Source organism: Pleurodeles waltl, chromosome 10 (genome assembly GCF_031143425.1).
Source record: "Pleurodeles waltl isolate 20211129_DDA chromosome 10, aPleWal1.hap1.20221129, whole genome shotgun sequence".
Lineage (NCBI taxonomy): Eukaryota > Metazoa > Chordata > Amphibia > Caudata > Salamandridae > Pleurodeles > Pleurodeles waltl.
In genome coordinates, this window is record NC_090449.1 from 139,832,386 (window position 1) to 139,855,021 (window position 22,636).

At 43.2% G+C, this 22,636-nt stretch overlaps 1 protein-coding gene across 1 annotated transcript in view; it reads left to right on the forward strand.

Annotated features, from left to right (window-relative positions):
* Positions 1–22,636, forward strand: part of FSCN1 (fascin actin-bundling protein 1) — a 74,283-nt gene that overhangs the window by 45,808 nt on the left and 5,839 nt on the right. The window contains exons 2-4 of the mRNA XM_069210006.1: positions 7,795–7,951; positions 20,991–21,112; positions 22,167–22,334. Of these exons, the coding sequence (XP_069066107.1) occupies positions 7,795–7,951; positions 20,991–21,112; positions 22,167–22,334 (447 nt within the window). The remainder of the gene's footprint in view (positions 1–7,794; positions 7,952–20,990; positions 21,113–22,166; positions 22,335–22,636) is intronic.

Consider the following 22,636-nt stretch of genomic DNA (forward strand, 5'->3'; position numbering starts at 1 on the left):
TGTGCGTCTTGGGGTTAAGGTTTTGCCGTTACCAGAAGCCCACTATCACCGATGCCAGAATCGGAATCTTCAGAGCACCCGGACACTTGATTGATGAAATTGTAAAATCAGCATCTCTAGCAGTAACTGTGCTAATGGTGAAGTGCTGCTGGAGGCCTCTGGTGCATAGGGGACTCCTCGGAGATGGAAAGTGCAATGAAGAGCACAACTCGCATATTTGCACTTAGAATGCTCACTTGCATTTCAAGGCCGAGGGACTCCAACTGATTACTCAGAGTTGCTCACTTCACTTTGTTTATATGCGGATTAAGGGATCAAAGTTTCCAGGTGAGGAACTTGCCCTCTAAGCCACGTTTCACCAGGTCTGTACCTGGCCAAGTCTCGATAATAAAAGGAAAAAGTGTTCTTTGTATAACACACCAGGCCACACTTCAGTTTCTAAGAGCTTGGTAGAAAGCGTTTCTAGTCCAAATTTAATGGCACTCTGTCTCCTCAGAATGATGGAAGATTTTACGTCTGGACCTGGGATCACTGCATAGCTCAGCAGCGAGCGCTTAGCTGAAAGTTACCTTGTCCTTGTTACTCAGCTGAGACGGACACAAATACCAAGAGGACATTTTGGTTTTGACATACATTGTCTTTGAGGGGTGGGAACTCTGATTTAACCTATCTGTGCAGAATAGAACCCTGTTAAATGGTTCATAAAATGGCTGCCTAAGTAGCTGCCATTGGAAGTCAATGCGGTGTGTATTTATCTGCCATTTATGAGAAATTGTAGTGCCTGGATAGATTATCTTCCTGGAAGTCTGTGCTTCCGTTCTTAATGGCGCTTCATTGCGCCAGGAATAAAAGCCCTGCATTCAGCAGCAAGGGACTGCTGGGGCAGAGATCGCTTACTCTGGTGGCTTGCTGACATTTGCAATAATATACTGGAAATAAGATCTGCTACGGACTGCCACGCCGCACCAATAAAATCCCAGCTCTGCAAAACGAAAGCTTCTAGAAGGATTTACTTAAACCATGCGAAATTAAATTCGGGTAGTATGCTGAGTTTGGGACAAGAACACATTCAGGTGTAAGTCTGTGTAATACCCTTAGCTGCCCTTAAGCGAACTTTTTTTTTTCTGGGAATATTTAATGCCAGTAATGCTCTGCGAACCAATTTTATTAGTACAGTGGCTAGCATTCTAGCCTGCTGCATTGGTCAGTCACGGCAGTTAAAGGCCCTCTGCCGTCCTATAGACACTCTCCTTAGGCACACCTATAGCCAGGGAGGGGGCCCTTTAACGTCCAGTAGGGTTCCTGCTACCAGAGCTCTCCACCAAGGGAAGGCAAACTCCCTAAAAATCAGAAGAGAATCCTTAGACCTTTGGAACAGAAACGCTATTCCAGCCATTATTGGCTCAATGGCGCACTATTGTCTTCAGTGACGCTTTCAGCATTCCAGCGTTCCAATACGCAGGGTGATTCAGGGTACAGGAGCGGTCATCCATCAATTGAAACTTAGGAACTGCTACCAGGGGGAGCCAGATCCTAAACAGCCCAAGCATTTGTCCCTCTCTAAATATAAAGACCCTAAAATGGGTGGGATCTCGCTCTGTACAGACACGTTGGAGCTGTGGAAGTGCACAGGCATGAAGAAGGGTGGATCGCCCATCATTCATAATTCAGGTGCGCAAGCCCCATCTGTTCCCTATGACCAGATGCATTAGCAAATGCTAAAGATGGGGGGGGGGGAGGGGGCACACCATCCTGAAAATCAACTTGGATTTTGGTGGACGCTCAATGAAGTGTTAATGCACCTCTGCTTAAGGGCTTCTACTACTGAGAAATTGTCAAATTCAAAAACAAATTGGAGGCATTTAAAAATAAACTTTGGAGAAAGGTACCCGATCGTAGGCAAATTATGTATCTATTATTTAAGAAAGTGCGAACCTAGCAAGGGAGCAACTGAGTGGTGTACACAAACTTGATTGTCTGCCTGCACCTCACATAATGTGAAACAAGTGAAGGAATTACATTACACACTTTTGCGACAGACACACAGGAGGTTGAGCCTCCCGTTGATCCCGAGATTCAAAGTTAGGTCCCGAATTCGGTAGGCTCTAGGTTCCAATTAATAACCCATCTATATCCATATATTCTTTTTTCTCTCCACCTTTTAGGCCCGGTGACCTCTTAAACAGTAAGGTTAGGGAGAAAAATTACCTGAGAACGCGCACAATTCTGAAGAATAGTAAGACAGGGAATTGAAATATACAGAATGGGAGAGTAGAGAAAGAAGTCACAACGGTTTAAAATGTGCAGAACCTCACTCACCTGTACCAGGCCTGCACAACTGCCACGCCCCCCTTGTCCTATCGTGTCGTTGCCTTTACAGGGTGCCACAGAACGTCCCGTTGACAGTAGGTTGAGGGACCCCGTGTGCGCGCTGTTTATTGCCAAGGCCCGAAGTCTGCATCTGTCTCAACCACCAGGTGTGGAAAAGGCTGAGCGGATTCCAGATTGACCTCTGTAGGATTAGGGCCCAGACATCAACCATGGGCACTGCTTGGGTCAAGTGCTGATGTGATGGCTTTTTGCGCACGTGGTACGGTGGCCTATTCCACTGCAGTTACCATTGGTACATTTATTTGGTGCCCAGCTATCATTGCAGGTCTGACCTACTACACACAGCCCCCATCTCTCCTACTTCCATTCCCCAAGGACTACCTCCTTGAGGTACCCCACTGGTGGTGAAAGAAAGCAATTTATCTGAACGGATTAGCCGTGGCCCGGGGCTTTTGTCGATGTGCTGGTCCTCGGCCACAATGAGATGAAGAGAGGCCGCAGCTGTTGTGCGCACACTGACGACAGATCTCCCACGGGAGACCCAGTTGCCACATTTCAAATGCAGCCTTTCTGGGATTACCAGACCAAATCTCTGCTTGGAAATTGTTGGATAATACAGTCCTTTGTCTAATTAAATTCTGGAGGGCTTTCAAGGGAATTGCTTGCAGGATGCAAGGTTAAAAGGTATTCTTTAAACAGTGTCCCCCCCCCCCCCCCCCCCCCCTTCTCTCCTCACTTAGTGGGACTTGCCGTGTGAAATCCCAGGCTATTAACTCCCAGTGATATTCACAAGTAGGTGTGTTAAGCGCAGTGTTGGGCTCAGTTAAGGTACCTTGTACACATCTGGTGTATGTACTGTTACTGGTGTTACAAAAAAAAAAAAAATCTTAAATTGCCAGATGTATTAACACCACTCTACAGATAGATAACTGAAAAGACAAGGAAATGGTTGAACCCCCCCTCCCCCCCCCCCAACCACCAATACAAAAAAAACTTGTTCTTCGGTCCCTAAAATGCAGTGCGACTCTACAATCACAAATCTGAACAACCTACTCCATTGAAGAGTTTTTATGTTGATCCATATCTGCCGTCAGCGTGCCATGTTGAGTCGTACTCTGGCACTGCATGGTATCTATGTATGTCTCTATTACTTGTATAGCAGCACCTCCACCGGTTTACAGGTGTGCTGCACTGGGTCAGATAGTCCACTCCCACTTTCAAAACCCAGCGACCCCATCAGTCACTCGATCACTGGAAGGGTTGGTGGCTTGTGATGGCGCATGTTGTCGCGGCAGAGTGATGTAATGCTGTTTAAGGTGCCTGCTGTTGCTAAGGAGGGAGTCCGCTTTAGTGGCCTGCCTTGTAAAGGTTGTAATTCAGGGATCGCCTACTACAGCTGCTCATTCAGTTTTAATAAGTGCTGGCGGAGATGTAAACCTTTCTCAGATTTGAGAACCTTTTCTGTGAATGCTCAGTGCTTGTCCCTCTTTACCCCTTGAAAGTGGTGATTTTCAATTGAAACCTCCATGCTTATGACCTCAGCAGAGGGGAAGACTCTTGGAAAAGTGGATTTAGTTTGTTTTTCATGGTCGTCAGGTTTGGTTGGCACACGTGAATGTTTTTTGACCCACCATGGTATCTGAATAGAACAGGAACCAGAGGAACGAGGAGACCCCTTTGATTGTGCGGCTGCCTCTGTGGCATGCTGACATCGCTGTTGTTTCCTCATATTGTCATCCTATTATTTCCGTGGCTGGCTGTGCCCATCAATTCCAGAGTCATATTCTTCCCACCCAGCTGTAGCCCGTGCACCATTGTTCTCTGGCCTAAAAATAATAAATGGCTATTGCCGAAAAGGGTAAACATGCTAGCTTTTTACCTCCTGTCTTTGTCCTCCTTCTAACCTTAGTTTGCTGACTTCCTATTGTTTTTTCTGCCTTGATGTCATCTGATGGTTTGGCCTTTTTAAGAGCCTTTATTCTGGCTTCTGTATGACTGACCCTAAAGTGTTATTCTGGCCTAATCGTCGTCTTAGGTAAAACACATCATATGATGTCTTGGATTCTTTAAATCCAAGATATATTGTTGTCGGCTATCTTTTCGTGATAATTCGATGTTTGTGGTTTAAACTGTAGTACGTATTCGGAGGTGTTGCAAAGTGGAGAAGACTCATCTGAAGAATGTTGTGAATTGGTAACTAGTGGGTGAAGGTGTGATCATGTGGAGGTGATGAGGCCGGAAGCCGGTTGTGTGGTGTTGGGTTCAATTTCTGGTTTGCTGGCGCACCTTTTTCAATATAGGACAGGGCTGAGGTACCCGGTTCCTTCCGTGTATGCTGGCTAAAGGACTTGGTTAGTTCAGTTTCTTCCAAATTGTGTTAAGAATACCACCTTATACTCTCAATCAATGACTGGGAATGATTTGGGTTGTGACCAGGCAGCACAACCATAAGCTAAGATGAAGCAAACGCTCGATGATATGCAAGAAGATGAGAAATTGAGGTTCAAATAGCTAGACTTTAGTGTGAGATGGGTCTGCTATCTGAGTAAAGTGCCAAGGACTGAGATATATATCTATATCCTGTGAAATAAGCATATGTAATGAGCTTTTTTTTTTTTTTTTTTTTTTTAATACCGACACATTTCAGAGAATGGAATCTGCCATTCAGTGTCGCTGTGTGCGTTTTTCGATATGAGATTGCTGTCCTGAGCTAGAGTGAATATTGGTGATCAGAGTAGTAGACGCTGATGGTTAGGAAACATTGTCCATCATGAATACTTGACAAAAGCAACTTCCATGGAAGGCCCTTTGAACAGTCTGGTTCTGTCCTGTAGCTTCTATGTAATGATTCAAATGACGAAATGTCAACAGATAAGAGTTTGTTCTAGGAAGCACTTATCACACGGTGTCTAAACCAGTCATTGATTACTGGAAAGCAAAATTGATTAAATATTTTATAGCTGGTGTGGGGTTTGGGTTATGGGCTTTTCAAATAAGCAACAAAAATGAACCCATTTGTTGACTTGAGTCCATGTTAAAGCTCGTCCGTTGACGTCCCACCCACCCCGTCTATTGTGGAGATAAAATAACATTTGTTTTGCTCAATCTAATAGGTTTTGGTAAACTCAACAGGCACGATATTGGTGAATTATGATTTTTTTTTTTTTTGAGTTTTTGAATTTTGCAAGCCTATGCACATGCAGTAAAATGTCATGACCTAAGCGTGACTAACCTATGGTTCCAATCGGATGCAAGTAAACAGGCAATTAGCTTAGCAGCACTATTTTTGAAGCTATCACCCTCAGAACAATAAATACATGAATAATAAAGACCTGAAAGGAAACCTTGCAAAAGAGACCATGGAAAAAGCCCTGGAACTGAAGCACACGTGTTTAGATGTGCAGCTTACAAACTTCAAAGTGGTGGTGTCTGGTCCCAGCTATATGTGGACAGCGCCTTGCAGGGAGCGCAGCAAAAAAAAATTGCTTTTTTGTAAAGTAAAGATGGCGCTTCAGTTCTTAAATATATGAAAGACTGAATAGAGCTTCAGTACTCTGTACCCCCATCCCTTCTGGCCGTCTCCACTTTAAAGGGGGAGCGAGCCCTTTCTGGAATGCACAGATTCAGCGCCTGGCATTCAGAAGGTCCTGCCTTTCTGCATTGTAGGGAACCAGAAGTTGGCAGTGCTTGTAGAAATGCCTGTTTGCAGATGTGGAGCCTCCGTTGTTGCCGAGGGATGTGAAGCTGACGCGGGCACTTTAGCAAGGGAACAAGAGGTCCACAAACCGTCACATCATTCCGATTAACTAAATGAGATCTGCAGAGGCGATGAGCAGTAGAAACATTGTCTTGGCAGAGGTGCCCCTTTGCAGGCCTGAAGCCAAGTGTGCAAGCGATGGCGGCCAAGTTCACTCCTTCCACGTCGCACTGCATGCTTCTCTGTTCCTGGCCAGGCTTGAAACACCCAGAGGAGGGCAATTACAGCAGATCGTGCTTCGATTGGCAGAGCACACTGGCTTTAATGACTGCAAAGATTTCTGTGGATTAGTGATTTGTTTTACTGTGCTGGAAACCTACATTCTTGTAGCGCATCCCAGTCCATTGTTTTATTGCACACCCTGCCAGCTCAGTTTGTACCCAGCCATATACAATTCAGTCTCGACTCTTCCCCCAATAGGAACAGCCCAGCCCAAACTGCCAGGCCGGGTACTCCCTGAACTGATACATAATCAACCTAAGACCGACTTTTGATTGGGGCTCGTCAGTCGGGTGTAACTTGCTTCTAGGAGCGATGTGTGCACGGGGTGAGATTGCAGTGTTAGGCAGTCTAGTCTCATTGCCTTTTCAGTCCATGGATACTCCTCGGCAGCTATATTCGAGGGCTTTGCTTGTAGTCTCCTAGGTGACCACCAATACGAGCTGTCCTTGAATTCCTACCACCCCACACAGTTTCTTGGATTCACTCTGGGGCTACCATCAACATCTGTCCTTGTATTTGTCGTCGTTGCCACCAATGACGCCTGTATTCTAAGGTGTGACCTTGATCAGGGGTTTCTTGGGATTCTTTTCTGCGGTCTGTCCCTCTAGTGGACTCTGTGTGTATATGTGTGTGTGTGTGTGTGTATATATGTGTGTGTGTGTGTGTGTGTGTGTATATATATATATATATATTCTTCAAATTAGCACAGAACGATGCACTAACCAGTGCAGGTTCATTCCCATCCATTGGTTTGAGGTCCACATGCCTGCTTCTGCTAAAGGTTTATTTAGGTTTGCTTTCTAATCACAACACATCAATCAGTAATTCAGTCTGCTTGACTGTCAATAACTCTTAAGTGAACAGTCGATCACACAGCAATGTCTGTTGTACAAGTGATTACCTTTCAGTATACACGCTTTGTTGCAGCGATTGAATTATAGGATTATGCTTGCAGGAGGAGTTATTAATGAGGCGATGGAGACCACCTATGCTGCCTCAGCATGGAGAATGCCACGGGAACAGCAATTCATACCTCCCCACCTTCATGTCCTCTTGCTGAGGATCATCGAGGAGCTTTGTTATGGAGTGTTTCGAGGCAGGAGCAAACGTATTGTCTTCCCTTTTATAAGTGTACTTGGCTGTCTGAGTACACCATCTTGTCACCCAACCCTGTCACTTTTACTGTTATTATAACTGCGTTAAAACATTTGTAGCAAAGTGATGCTAGAATCTGAATGCACTGGTGTCCACTGAATGAGGCTAATGCTGTGCGAAATGTGGTTTAGTAACAGGACCTCGGAGGCACTAAGTACATCTCCCCAGAAACCTGTTATAAAGTATAAGCGTTCAGTCTTAGCGTTGCAGGACTGCTTGATTGAATCTTGTTGAAAGAACAACATTTTCTCAAATGACCACTTGGACTCTGTGTGCCAAGGTATTTCAGTTTGCAATCGGTGTTTTATTTCACTCTCTCCACTTTGCAGGAATGGATCTTTCAGCTAATCAGGATGAGGAGAGTGACCAAGAAACCTTTCAACTTGAGATCAACAAGGACAGTAAGAAATGTGCCTTCCGGACCTACACTGGAAAGTACTGGACCCTCTCCAGCAACGGCGGAGTACAGTCGACGGCCTCCGCAAAGTGAGTACATGGGTCATGTCCTAAGAATCCTGCTGGAGTTGTAGAAGAGCCCATGTAGTAGTTGCCCTTCTGTGACCTTAAGTATAATCACGCCTCCCTTCGGAGAGCACCTCCTAGTAGCTACCCGTAACCGTAGTATGTCTAAATCATCCCATCCTCCCACGACTGAATGCTTTTGTTCACCTTTTCTCATCCACATCTTCTATCAATCACTGGCTCTCTTATACTAAATGTACGTCACATTAGTCATAATGGGTTTTAGTGAGACCTGCCGAGGGGCAGAATATATTGCAGGCAGACGTTGTCCTTGCAGCCCCTCATATGTTATGGCAATCTGTCTGAGTGAGTTCCTACACTTGTAATATCTTCTTGGGCTACATAGCAGAGGTTAAGGACTTTCAGGCCAGACTAAACCCACTCTTCTATTGCGATCATTGCAGGACAAAAACTATCCAACTATACCAAGGTCCAACCGGGATGATCATCACTAACATTTGTCAGTGCTTTCTTTTTCTCCTTTCATTCACTGGAAATCAAAGCTTGCCATGGTTTTAAAAAATAGAAAACCCAGCAGTTTCTGCGAAAGTAAGGATGATCTTGATGGTAGTGATTTTTTTGAAAGAGAAAATCGCTAAGGAGCCCTTGTGAGGGTTCTGCAGTCTGGCGGTAAACCATGTGGATGAAGATGAATTTCATTAATTGGCATTATGCACAACAGCTTTCATTATGTTTAGACTATTTTTTCCCTCCCCCCCCCCCCCCTCTCATATTTTAGGTACAAATTGGGGGTGAAACAGTAGTAGGTGCTTAAAGTAAAATAAAAAAATCAGCTGCCGACTTCTGTATTTTAAGTTCAGCTTCAAACCAGTTCCCTTTATCTAGCATCGATGGCCATGATTTTTGCAAGTACGTTTTTTGGTTCTACTTGTAAGGATATTCGACTAACCCAGATTTCAATGGCATAGCAGTGTAGGTCAAACCACTGGTCTTCAAAAGCCTTGTTCTCATCCCTTCGTGCTCTAGTAATTATTAGTTTACCAACTTAGTCCAAGCAGAACTTATATATGACTCCCAAAAGAGGTAAAGAGTGCAACAGCTCCTGATGATAAGAACAAAATCGGCACCTTTTTATTTGAGCTTCATGGACCTCTGGAATTGTCTCGAATTCCAGTCTAATGGAGCTTGGCTTGTGCTTCCAAATAATTTGCAATTTGATAAGACTGGAACCTTGGAGTTCCAGACAATCCCAATACATTTCCTATGTTTTGTCTGTCAGTTGCACCAGAGCAGTCTTAAAGCAAACAGTAATATCCTCCAATTGTGCTAAATTTATGAAAGTTTAGAGAATGCCTTTCTAAAAAATTTAATTTTAAGGTTTGAAATTAGATGTAACTTTGAAGTCCTGACAAGTTCACTCACACATCAGCAAAGTCTTAAAAGAAATTTCATGCATTTCTTTTGAAATAGCCTAGTTCAGCTTGCATGAATATTCTAGCATTCCAGCTAATTTAATTGCCCAGTTGAAACTTGGTCTGCAGCTGCTCAGAGTAGCATTGGAAGTCATGCAACCCCTGCCATGTTATATTAGTTTGATCCTCTGCCATCTATACACTTTCCTTTGCTATTTCTCCCTCCAAGTGAACCTTATGATAGCTTATTAAATTGGATTACAAACAAGATAGGGCTGGAGAAGAGGATGTTCAAAACAAGTGAAGAAAATTAAGAGAAATACTTATTTAATGTAGATCTACACAGTCTGGGCTTCAGAGATATCTGTCTCACTTTGAGTGTCTGCATTTTGCCCTTGCCCATGTACACCTACACCTAAATAAAGAAGTCCTCAAAAATACAAACCTTTAGACACTTGCACTTCCCTGTGACTGATGGCACCCATGTGTAGTATGGTAACCTCAACACATCGCTTCTCTCGTTCGCTTCTCTTTTTTTTTTTTTTTGATTAAAGGTCCTATAAATAGTAGGGTGATCCGTTTCACTATCAAAGAAACTGCTGAGGATATCCTCTCACTAAAACTTGGGAAAGCCCCAGGCCCAGACAAAATCCCGGGGGACCTTTACTCTTCTGAGCCAGTAGTTTGGACCTGGTACATCAATACACTATCTAATAAAATCACTGAAGGGTGGGGGGGGGGGGGCAGATCTCCACGACATGGAAGGGTGCCAAAATTATACCTATTCACAAAAAGGGTAACGCAAACCTCCCGACAAATTATAGACCAATTAGTCTAATTGACAATTTCCAAAAAATATTTGCCAAGCAACTTCTATGCAGACTAACTCATTGGGCCACAGACCAGCAGATTCTTTCTCCCCTCCAAGCTGGATTTCGACCGAGGATCAGCACAGTAGACCAGGTTTTCAGACTGGCCGTGCTGTACTGGAAATATACAGCCCTTGCAAACCAACCGTTATATATTGCTTTTGTTGATCTGAGATCAGCTTTTGACTTAGTTCCGAGGGAAAAGCTGTGGGAGGTATTACACAAAATAGGGACTCCAGCCAATTTAATTCAACTTCTGAAGCGGCTGCATGAGGATACTTATGCGCAAGTGAGATGGGGCAACCTAGGCGAACTAATGGACAAAATCCCGATTAAATAGGGGGGTTCGCCAGGGCTGTGTGTTGGCACCCTTTTTATCCTCTATTTTTATTAATGAGGTGGTACAGGTTTTAATGACATGCCAGAACAATGCCCCAACCCTATGCGCTCAAAAAATCCCCATTCTCCTTTTCACTGATGACTCCCTTCTTATTTCTAAATCTCCTATGGGCTTCCAAACTCATCAATAGATTCAACTCCTTTTGTCGAGATTACGGCTTAGAGTTGAATCTCAAGAAAACTAAGTTAATGGCACTTCGTTCAAGAGCACGGAAGAAATGTACCATTCACTTAGAAGGGAATCTACTGGATAAGGTTTGTTCCATAGACTATTTGGGTATAAGACTCATTGATAATTTGAATTGGGTAGAACAGGTTAATAAAAGCGTGGGCCGTTTGCAGCATGGTGCAGCATCTATCCTACGTTTTTATAGGGGTACAACAGCAAAAACTGTCTCCCCGGCAATTAAGATTTATATTGCCAGAGCACAGGGTGCCGCTACCTATGGTGCGGAGGTTTGGGGTTTTTCGGACTGCAAAAGGCTAACTATTGGTGAAAATAGCTTTGCAAGGCCCTTATGTGCTTGCCCCCCAAGCACTCCATTGATACTGCTGTTTTTAGATCTGGGTTTGAGACGTATAGCTGACTTAATCATTTTAAAACCACTTTTATATTGGATAAGGCTATGGACTGTACCAGAATTGGATGTTTATAAAACCTCACTCCAAGATATGTTAAAATGTCCCAACTCAACCACTATTCCCTGGGTCATACACGTATCTAGATGGTTCAATAAACTAGGACTCGGAGATTTTTGGGGAAAACCCCATAAACTGGAAAAAGCCCACTCCAATGTATTGAAGCGCGTATATTGGTCCTTTGTATGTAATGACTACATTATCCATAGAGCCAATGGCAGCTTAACCAATCTCTTCAGACTTCAAATGTTATCCACAATTTGAACCATACCTAGATACTATTCAGAATATTTTAGGTAAAAGCTTATATGCCAGATTCCATTTCGGGTCGCTGCCGCTGAAGTCATTGATGTGCAGATGGGGTACAGATACAGATATATGCCCGGTCTGTGGCGTAACGCCTGAAACAGTTGAACATTTTATGTTCTTTTGTCCCGCTTACTCACTTCCCAGGTCTAAGTGGCTCTGTAACATCTGCCGTGAAATAGGGATAAGAGACTGCACTTCCGCCTTGAGGATTTTAAAAAGCCACCACTCTAAGATTTTAATTTACGCTGTCAGCAAATATTTACTGGCAGCATGGCGTATACGCAATTCTGTTACCAGGACTGTATCTTAATTATAAGCTGCATATATTTTTTATCTTTATTCTTTTAGAATTGTAGGGGGGGGGGTCTGTAGCTGTATTGTGTACTGTTGATGGTTTTTAAATTGGAAGGTATTTTATGTATTTATGTCTACATGCTATTTTGGATTTTATCTTTATTTATTATTATCATCTTTGTATATTTGCTTTGATGATCGACTGATCGAATAAAGCACGTGTTAAATCAAGTAGGGTGATCACAAACCTAAAAAACATGAAATGTATTGAAATATCATTTTGACTTCTCATTATGATACAGCTTTGGCAAATGATTCTATGGAAAACCAGCACAAATTATTAAAATATCAAACAGTGAATATGAATTTATATTTTAAAGCCTCAACCCTTCAGCTTGGTGTAGGTTACTTGCTTCTGACTTGAGCTGGCCATCTAACTCCAGCCACCTGCAGATGTTTTAATGCTTTTGCATTTGACTTGTAAGGGACACCTAGTAACGACTAGTGGAACTGCAGCTTCATTTAGGAATTTCAAGGCTTTTGCATAGGACTAAAAAGGGCCACCTAGTAAAGTTTCAGGAAGCTACAGTTCCACAAAAGACTTTCAGTGCCTTTGCATTCAACTTTTGAGGCACACCTAGTGATGACTAGGGAAATTGCGGCTTAATATAAGAATTTCAATGCTTTTGCTTTTGACTTGTGAGGGATAACTAATGATGACTTGTGTAACTCTACTTTCACGAATTAATATCAGTGCATTTGCATTTCACTTGAGGGACACCTCTAATGACTAGTGGGAACTGCAGCTTCTTGAAAATAATTTCAATTCTTTTGCATTCCGAGGGACACCTTGTAATGACTAGTGGAACTGCAGCTTAATGTAATAATTGCAATACTTTTGACCTTGTGATGGACACTTAGTAATGACTTCATCAACTGTACCTTCATGAAAGAATATCAAAGCTTTTGTATTTGACTTGGGGGGGGGGGGGGGGTAGCTAGTAGCAGCTGGAGAAACTGCAGCTTTATGAAAGGGATTCATTGTCTTTGCATGTGACCCTAGTGTACTCTGGTAAGGCCTGCAACCCTGGGAAAGAATTTTGAATATTTAGCATTTGATTTAAGAGGGAGTTCTAGTTACCACTTGAGGATTTGTATGTGTATATATATATATATATATATATATATATATATATATATATAATATGTGTTCGATGGCATGTGTAGCTGCAGATACACATGCTGTGCACAGTCCGCTGTCTGGTGTTGGGCTCGGAGTGTTACAAGTGGTTTTTCTTCGAAGAAATCTTTTCGAGTCACGAGACCGAGGGACTCCTCCCACTTCGATTCCATTGCGCATGGGCGTCGACTCCATCTTAGATTGGTTTTTTTCCGCCATCGGGTTCAGACGTGTTCCTTTTCGCTCCGTGTTTCGGGTCGGAAAGTTAGTTAGAATCTCGGAAAAAAACGTCGGTATTGTTTGCGTTCGGTATCTGGTTAGTTAGAACAAATCGACAACGAATTTTGAAGAGCTCCGGTGCCCTTTGGGGTTTTTTCGATCCCCTGTCGGGGCCTGGTCGGCCCGGCCACGTGCGACTTCAAGGCTCATGGAACGGACCCCATTCCGCTTCTGCCCAAAATGCCATCACAAGTATCCGTATACAGATCACCATCTGGTCTGTAACTTGTGCTTGTCCCCCGAGCACAAGGAGGATACTTGTGAAGCCTGTCGAGCGTTTCGGTCGAGGAAGACGCTGAGAGACCAAAGAGCCAGGAGACTACAAATGGTGTCCACGCCGACAGGTCAAGATCGTTTCGAGGAGGAAGAAGAAGCTTTCTCCATCCGCGAGTCGGATTCAGAAGAACTCGATGCCGAAGAAACAACCAAAACCATGAGTAAGACGTCGAAAATCAAGACTCACGAGAAGTCTACAAAAGCCCAGGGGACGCCACCGCCAACAGGCCATGGCTTAACCCGAAAAATAGGTGACCCATCCAAGGCACTGAAAAAGGGCATGCTGGTGTCGAAGTCATCCGACTCCGGTCGAGATACCGCCACACAGCAACTTCGGCACAGAGACAGCGGCTCCGAGAAACTTCGGCACAGAGACAGCGGCTCCGAGAAACTTCGGCACAGAGACAGCGGCTCCGAGAAACTTCGGCACAGAGACAGCGGCTCCGAGAAACTTCGGCACAGAGACAGCGGCTCCGAGAAACTTCGGCACAGAGACAGCGGCTCCGAGAAACTTCGGCACAGAGACAGCGGCACCGAAGAATTTCGGCACCGAGACACCACGCCGAAAACAAAGGTTTCTTCGGAACCTAAAAAGACTTCCGAAAAGGTTTCGGTTCCGAAACAGCCAGCCTCTGAGCCGAAAACTAGTTCCTATACAGAGGAACAAGGATTAACCTCCCAATTACATAGATTTGGAGAGGAGCTTCAATCTGTAGAGCCTGACTACACACAAAGAAGGCTTCATATTCATGAGGACACAGGGAAGATAACCACTCTTCCCCCAATCAAAATAAAAAGGAAACTTGCCTTTCAACAAAAGGACAAGCAACCACAGGCAAAGGTGGCAAAGAAAACAACCCCACCACCGTCTCCACCATCAATACATGCATCACCAGCAACAACTCCACCACTGATGCACTCACCAGCTCATACCACAATGAGTCCGGATGATCCCGATGCATGGGACCTCTACGATGCTCCAGTGTCTGACAATAGCCCAGACTCTTATCCTACAAAACCGTCACCACCTGAGGACAGTACATCCTATACACAGGTGGTCGCAAGGGCAGCCGAGTTTCACAATGTGTCCTTACATTCGGAACCAATTGAGGATGACTTTCTCTTTAACACCCTATCCTCCACCCATAGCCAGTATCAAAGCCTTCCCATGCTCCCAGGAATGCTAAGACATTCAAAACAAATATTTCAGGATCCAGTTAAAGGCAGAGCCATAACTCCAAGGGTGGTGAAAAAATATAAGCCACCGCCCACTGATCCAATATATATTACAACACAACTAACACCAGACTCAGTAGTTGTGGGGGTAGCTCGTAAGAGAGCCAACTCTCATACCTCAGGCGACGCACCACCTCCAGACAAGGAGAGACGCAAATTTGATGCTGCGGGAAAAAGGGTTGCAGCACAAGCAGCAAATCAGTGGCGTATCGCCAATTCACAAGCACTTTTGGCAAGATACGACCGGGCTCATTGGGATGAAATGCAACATTTCATCGAACACTTACCCAAGGAGTTCCAAAAAAGAGCGCAACAGGTGGTGGAAGAGGGACAAAGTATCTCAAATAATCAGATACGGTCTTCCATGGATGCAGCAGATACAGCTGCAAGGACAAACACTGCAGTCACAATACGAAGGCACGCATGGCTGCGCACTTCTGGGTTCAAACCGGAAATCCAGCAGGCTGTGCTCAATATGCCGTTTAATGAACAGCAATTGTTTGGGCCGGAGGTAGACACTGCCATCGAAAAACTCAAGAAGGACACCGATACAGCCAAAGCCATGGGCGCACTCTACTCCCCGCAGAGCAGAGGCACATTTCGGAAAACACCTTCTAGGGGAGGGTTTCGAGGTCAACCCACAGAAACCACAACCTCACAAACCAGACCTACCTACCAGGGTCAATATCAGAGGGGAGGTTTTCGGGGGCAATTTAGAGGGGGCCAATTCCCAATAAATCGAAGAAAATTCCAAGGCCCCAAAACCCCCCAAAATAAGCAGTGACTAACAAGTCACACACCCCCATCACATAACACCTGTGGGGGGAAGACTAAGCCAATTTTACAAACTTTGGGAGGAAATAACAACAGACACTTAGGTCTTAGCAATTATCCAGCATGGTTATTGCATAGAATTTCGCCAATTCCCTCCAAACGTCCCACCGAAAAGACACAATATGTCAAAACAACATATAGATCTTCTAGGACTAGAAGTTCAAGCATTGCTACAAAAGGTCGCAATAGAATTAGTACAATTCAACAAAAAAACATAGGAGTTTACTCACTGTACTTTCTAATACCCAAAAAGGACAAAACTCTGAGACCAATACTAGATCTCAGAACACTAAATACCTACATAAAATCAGACCACTTTCACATGGTCACGTTACAAGACGTAATGCCACTGCTCAAACAGCAAGACTACATGACAACATTAGATCTAAAAGATGCGTATTTCCATATACCAATACATCCTTCACACAGGAAATACCTAAGGTTCGTATTCCAAGGAATACATTACCAATTCAAAGTGTTGCCATTCGGAATAACAACTGCGCCAAGAGTTTTTACAAAATGCCTGGCAGTAGTAGCTGCACATATCAGAAGGCAGCAAATACATGTGTTCCCGTACTTAGACGACTGGTTAATCAAAACCAACACGCTAAAACAGTGTTCACAGCACACAAAATATGTCATACAAACCCTTCCCAGGCTAGGTTTCTCCATCAACTACGCGAAGTCACACCTTTTGCCGTGTGAAACGCAGCAATACTTAGGAGCGACAATCAACACAGCAAAGGGGATTGCCACTCCAAGTCCACAACGGGTTCAAACATTTCACAAAGTAATACAGGCCATGTATCCAACACAAAAAATACAAGTCCGAATGGTAATGAAACTACTAGGCATGATGTCTTCATGCATAGCCATTGTCCCAAACGCAAGATTGCACATGCGGCCCTTACAACAGTGCCTAGCATCACAATGGTCACAAGCACAGGGTCAACTTCTAGATCTGGTGTTGATAGACCGCCAAACATACATCTCGCTTCTATGGTGGAACAGTACAAATTTCAACCGAGGGCGGCCTTTCCAAGACCCAGTGCCACAATAAGTCATAACAGATGCTTCCATGACAGGGTGGGGAGCACACCTCAATCAACACAGCATCCAAGGACAATGGGACATACATCAGAGACAGTTTCACATAAATCACTTGGAAATGTTAGCAGTATTTCTAGCGCTGAAAGCATTTCAACCCATAAAAACCCAAAAATACATTCTTGTCAAAACGGACAACATAACAACAATGTATTATCTAAACAAACAAGGAGGGACACACTCGACACAGTTGTGCCTCCTAACACAGAAAATATGGCATTGGGCGATTCACAACCACATTCGCCTAATAGCACAATTTATTCCAGGGATTCAGAACCAGTTGGCAGACAATCTCTCTCGATCACCAACAAACCCACGAATGGGAAATTCACCCCCAAATACTAAACAATTACTTTCAAATTTGGGGAACACCTCAAATAGATCTATTTGCAACAAAGGAAAACTCAAAATGCCAAAACTTCGCATCCAGGTACCCACAAGATCAATCCCAAGGCAATGCTCTATGGATGAACTGGTCAGGGATCTTTGCATACGCTTTTCCCCCTCTCCCTCTCCTTCCATATGTAGTAAACAGGTTGAGTCAAAACAAACTCAAACTCATACTAATAGCACCAACATGGGCTAGGCAACCTTGGTACACGACACTACTAGACCTGTCAGTAGTACCTCATGACAAACTAGATCTGTTAACACAACACAAACAACAGATCAGACATCCAAATCCAGCATCTTTGAATCTAGCAATTTGGCTCCTGAAATCCTAGAATTCGGACACTTGCACCTCACACAAGAATGTATGGAGGTCATAAAACAAGCTAGGAAACCTACCACTAGACACTGCTACGCAAACAAGTGGAAAAGATTCGTGTATTACTGCCAGAATAATCAAATTCGGCCATTAACCGCATCTCCAAAAGATATAGTTGGATATTTACTACATTTGCAAAAATCAAATCTAGCTTTCTCTTCCATAAAAATACATCTCACCGCAATATCCGCTTACCTACAAATTACTCATTCAACTTCACTATTTAGAATACCAGTCATTAAAGCGTTTATGGAAGGCTTAAAGAGAATCATACCACCAAGAACACCACCTGTTCCTTCATGGAACCTCAACATTGTCTTAACAAGACTCATGGGTCCACCTTTCGAGCCCATGCATTCTTGTGAAATGCAATACTTAACGTGGAAAGTTGCATTTTTGATTGCCATCACATCTCTAAGAAGAGTGAGCGAGATTCAAGCATTTACCATACAAGAACCATTTATTCAGATACATAAAAATAAAGTAGTTCTAAGAACAAATCCTAAATTTTTACCAAAGGTTATCTCACCGTTCCACTTAAATCAAACAGTAGAATTACCAGTGTTCTTCCCACAACCAGATTCTGTAGCTGAAAGAGCACTACATACATTAGACATCAAAAGAGCACTAATGTACTACATTGACAGAACGAAACTAATTAGAAAAACAAAACAACTATTTATTGCCTTTCAAAAACCTCATACAGGAAATCCAATTTCAAAACAAGGCATTGCTAGGTGGATAGTTAAGTGTATTCAAACCTGCTATCTTAAAGCAAAGAGAGAGCTGCCTATTACACCAAAGGCACACTCAACCAGAAAAAAAGGGGCTACCATGGCCTTTCTAGGAAATATTCCAATGAACGAAATATGTAAGGCAGCAACATGGTCTACGCCTCATACATTTACCAAGCACTACTGTGTAGATGTGTTAACTGCACAACAAGCCACAGTAGGTCAGGCTGTACTAAGAACATTATTTCAAACTACTTCAACTCCTACAGGCTGAACCACTGCTTTTGGGGAAATAACTGCTTACTAGTCGGTGCACAGCATGTGTATCTGCAGCTACACATGCCATCGAACGGAAAATGTCACTTACCCAGTGTACATCTGTTCGTGGCATGAGTCGCTGCAGATTCACATGCGCCCACCCGCCTCCCCGGGAGCCTGTAGCCGTTTAGAAGTAGATCTTCAACATTTGTACATTTGTAAATATATTACTTTAACCTTTATTATGTACATGCGTATTCATTCCATTGCATGGGCACTATTACTAACATACGCAACTCCTACCTCACCCTCTGTGGGGAAAACAATCTAAGATGGAGTCGACGCCCATGCGCAATGGAATCTAAGTGGGAGGAGTCCCTCGGTCTCGTGACTCAAAGACTTCTTCGAAGAAAAACAACTTGTAACACTCCGAGCCCAACACCAGACGGCGGACTGTGCACAGCATGTGAATCTGCAGCGACTCATGCCACGAACAGATGTACACTGGGTAAGTGACATTTTCCATATATATATATATATATATATATATATATATATATATATATATATATATATATATATATATATATATATATATATAAATTGTGCCAACCCATCACAAAATCTTTATCTATTCCATACATGCTAACATTTTAGACGAGGAATGTGGGAGATTTAAAAAATATTAATAATAATAATTCAGGGAACATATTTATCACATTGACTTTAATTGTAGCAGATGCAACTTCAGGAGGAAGACAGCCAAAAATGAAGCCATTTTTGCTTAAAAAATCTGTAGTCTCCTACCTTAATCAAATCTGTTGGCATGTATGATGCTATTTGCTTACATTTTGCTTCCTTCTAACCCAGCACATAGCATAAGACAGTGGTGATTTTACTGTGACATAAAAATGTCACTAAAAAAGCTGTTTGCCAACAATATGGTAGAAGGTACTTGACTAGTGATTGATAGTACCTCTGGTACCAGGTTGTCTCTAGAAGTGTTCAATAGTAATCCAGGCATTTATTGAAAGCTGTGATATTGATTCATCAGCATATCCCGGTATTGACATATTTACTTATTCTATTCAAATCAAGCACAGTTTATTAGTGTAGCAAAAGTAGAAATGTACTTTTTTTTGAAGCCTCACCCACTCAACTTTGTGAAGGACATATTAAGCCATTACATTTTACTCAATGGAACATTTAGTAGCAAAATGAGTTATTGCAGCATTGTGTTGGATTTGTTAATCCATTGCTTCTGACTTGAGAGGGAAGTAAAGTTCTGAAGCGCTGCATTGTCAGACTACTGGTTTTTGGGTATTTTTTTACTCAAAAAGGACCTCTAGTAATTGCTATAGGTTACTGTAGCTATGTGAAAAGCCAGACTGATTTGGCTTGGCCTCTGTTTGTTTGAGATGCTGTCCATCCTGACTTCATTAGTGTTAACCAGGGTGATGTCTATGCAAAAAGCAGCTCAGCAGTAGATTAGTTGGATATCCCAATTGTCAGTCACAAAGTGCGTAATTCAGTTACAAAATGGTGGGTAATGCTGTGCTATAGTGGACTCTGAAGCAGGGGGGTAGCTTGGTCAGTAAGTTTAGAAATCGGAAGCTCGCACCCCACCAAACAATCACCCTGGCATATCCTGTTAAAATAAATTAAGGCTAGCAAGGCGCACACGAGTGGGTTTACAGGAGAGCAGAAAGAGGGATGCGGGTTGTTAAGGGTGCTAAGTGAGTATTGTGTGAAATAACCAATATGTTTAAAGTCTTTTCAAACCGTGTGTGCGCGCGCTTTTGTCTGTTGAAAATAAAATCCCGGTGAAATCAGACCCCTCACCATACCAGACTGAAAACACTTGAACCCAACTATTTTCCACAAAATACATTTATTAAGGTAACAACCCCCTCTGCAGCCCCCCCCCCCCCCCCCCCCAAACAAAGCTACGCCCCTGCTCTGAAGCCTTTGTACTAAGAATTCATCAGACGGTGGTAGTCTGTAATGACAGAGCTGTATGTTCACCAGAATAATAGGATTTGAGTTTGACAGGGTAGAGGTTGGATTCATTGATCCGGATTGGTTTTGTAGGGGGGGGGGGGTAATAATATTCTGCAGGATGCTACGGTTTACTTCTCGAAAGGTTGGTGGTGTGGAGGTCATTTTAAAAGTTGTCTGGTTTGTGTGTGTCAGGTCACACTCTTATTTCATTGCGATTGTGAATACATTTGCAGAAACCCACATGGGCACAAATGGGTTAATCGCGAGCAATGGAAAGCCATGAAGAGCATTGAAATGGTACCATAACGTGGAATGTTTGGGGACATGAGGTAGTATGACTTAATCACATGGCTCCCGATTATTCAGGACTATTTCATCCCTAGGCCCCTTTTCTGCGGCGCAGATTCTCACCTGTCTTTCAATGCCTTTCCCTGCTCTGATAACAGGAGTGCCAGCTGTTACTTCGATATTGAGTGGTGCGATAAGCGGATAACCCTGAAGGCGTCGAATGGTAAATACGTTACAGCAAAGAAGAATGGGCAGCTGGCAGCTACTGTGGATACACCTGGTAAGTAGCTCTGAATTGTTTTGTTTGTACTTGGTCTGGGAGACACCGGAACCTGGAAGTATGGGGGATACATGATGGAAGAGAACAGAATCTGATGAAGGCAGACAAAGGGCCTTAAATAAGAGTTGCAAGAAATGATCTAAGAAAAAACATGTAGGAGGAAGTGAACAGTGGGGGGGAGGGGGGGAAATTGAGTGCAATACAAATATAAACCGTTTTCTTTATTTAAAGGCCTTCGTTTTACGTTGTAGATGGATTTGTTTGTGTCCTTTCTTTTCCTCCCAGACATGCCAATTTCTTTCAAGTCTTAAAAGTCCTACACTTATTACTATGTGGCATGTGCCATTTATTGTTTGTTTTCGACTTTCTACATATAGTGATATTGGCCTAGAGGGTTAGCAGAACAAAAATTGCATTAGACTTGATATGTAATAGTGTTTGGTGAATTGGCTGAAAAATCTGAAGTATTGTAAATATGCAGTTGTTAACTATAGTTTGATAGTGATTAAGTAGTCTTTTTACCCCCCCCCCCGTGGTATCTGAGATTGTAAGACCATTCAAAACTGGAGGTTTGAACGTAGCCCTGGGGAAGACCAGCCATGTAATGGCCTCTTATGCTGCGCTTCCTAAACTGAGAAGATTTCTGTGAGAAACGGATCATGAGTTTACCTTTGTTACAATGAACTAACGCATTCCATTAAGTTGTTGGCTACCGAGCCTATTTGGTAGTCAAAATGTAGCGTTCGTGCCTTCTTTACCATTCCTTTGGTCTGTTTTTCAGTTGTCAAGGTTTCTCAACCAGTCCTTTGTTTTTTGTGTCTTGTAATGTGCATCATGTGATCCCTTTATAGTTCCTTTCGTAGTAACTTGTATTTTCTTTCTTTCTTTGCACCCCTGGGTTTGCCTTTGTGAAGAGGCTATAGTTAAACTTGTTTTATGATATTTAAATCGTATGCATTCCTGTGCCGCATTTTCTTCGGTTGCTTGGTGATTTTTCGGTGGGAGGCTCCATTGCACTATAAACACTCATCTTGGTGTATTTGTTCCTGTGCAGGGGAGACTGAGTTTTTTGTGATGAAATTGATTAACCGGCCACTCATAGTATTCCGTGGGGAGCATGGCTTCATTGGCTGCCGGAAGGTGACCGGGACACTTGATTCCAACCGTTCCTCCTATGATGTCTTTGAACTGGAGTTCAATGATGGTGCATACAACCTCAAAGGTGAGTTCTCTTGCATGGCTGTGTCATGAACAAAGTGATCAGAGCCAGAAATGTCTTGAGCTGCTGGAACTTCGTATTTAGAACAAGTGTATTCTTTCTTAGAAGTCTTGTTTCTCCAGTCGTAGAAAACTAGCAATTGTGGGTCCCCCCCCCCCCCCCCATTCTAGCACAGAGTGGATCACCTTGGAATGATCGTTACATTAATGCATATTGTTTTTCAGGATCCAGGAGGTAAATGATTTAAGGGCAACCTTAAAAAGGAGAAGAATAGCAAGTCCAAGACTATTTTCAAGCTCTCTAAA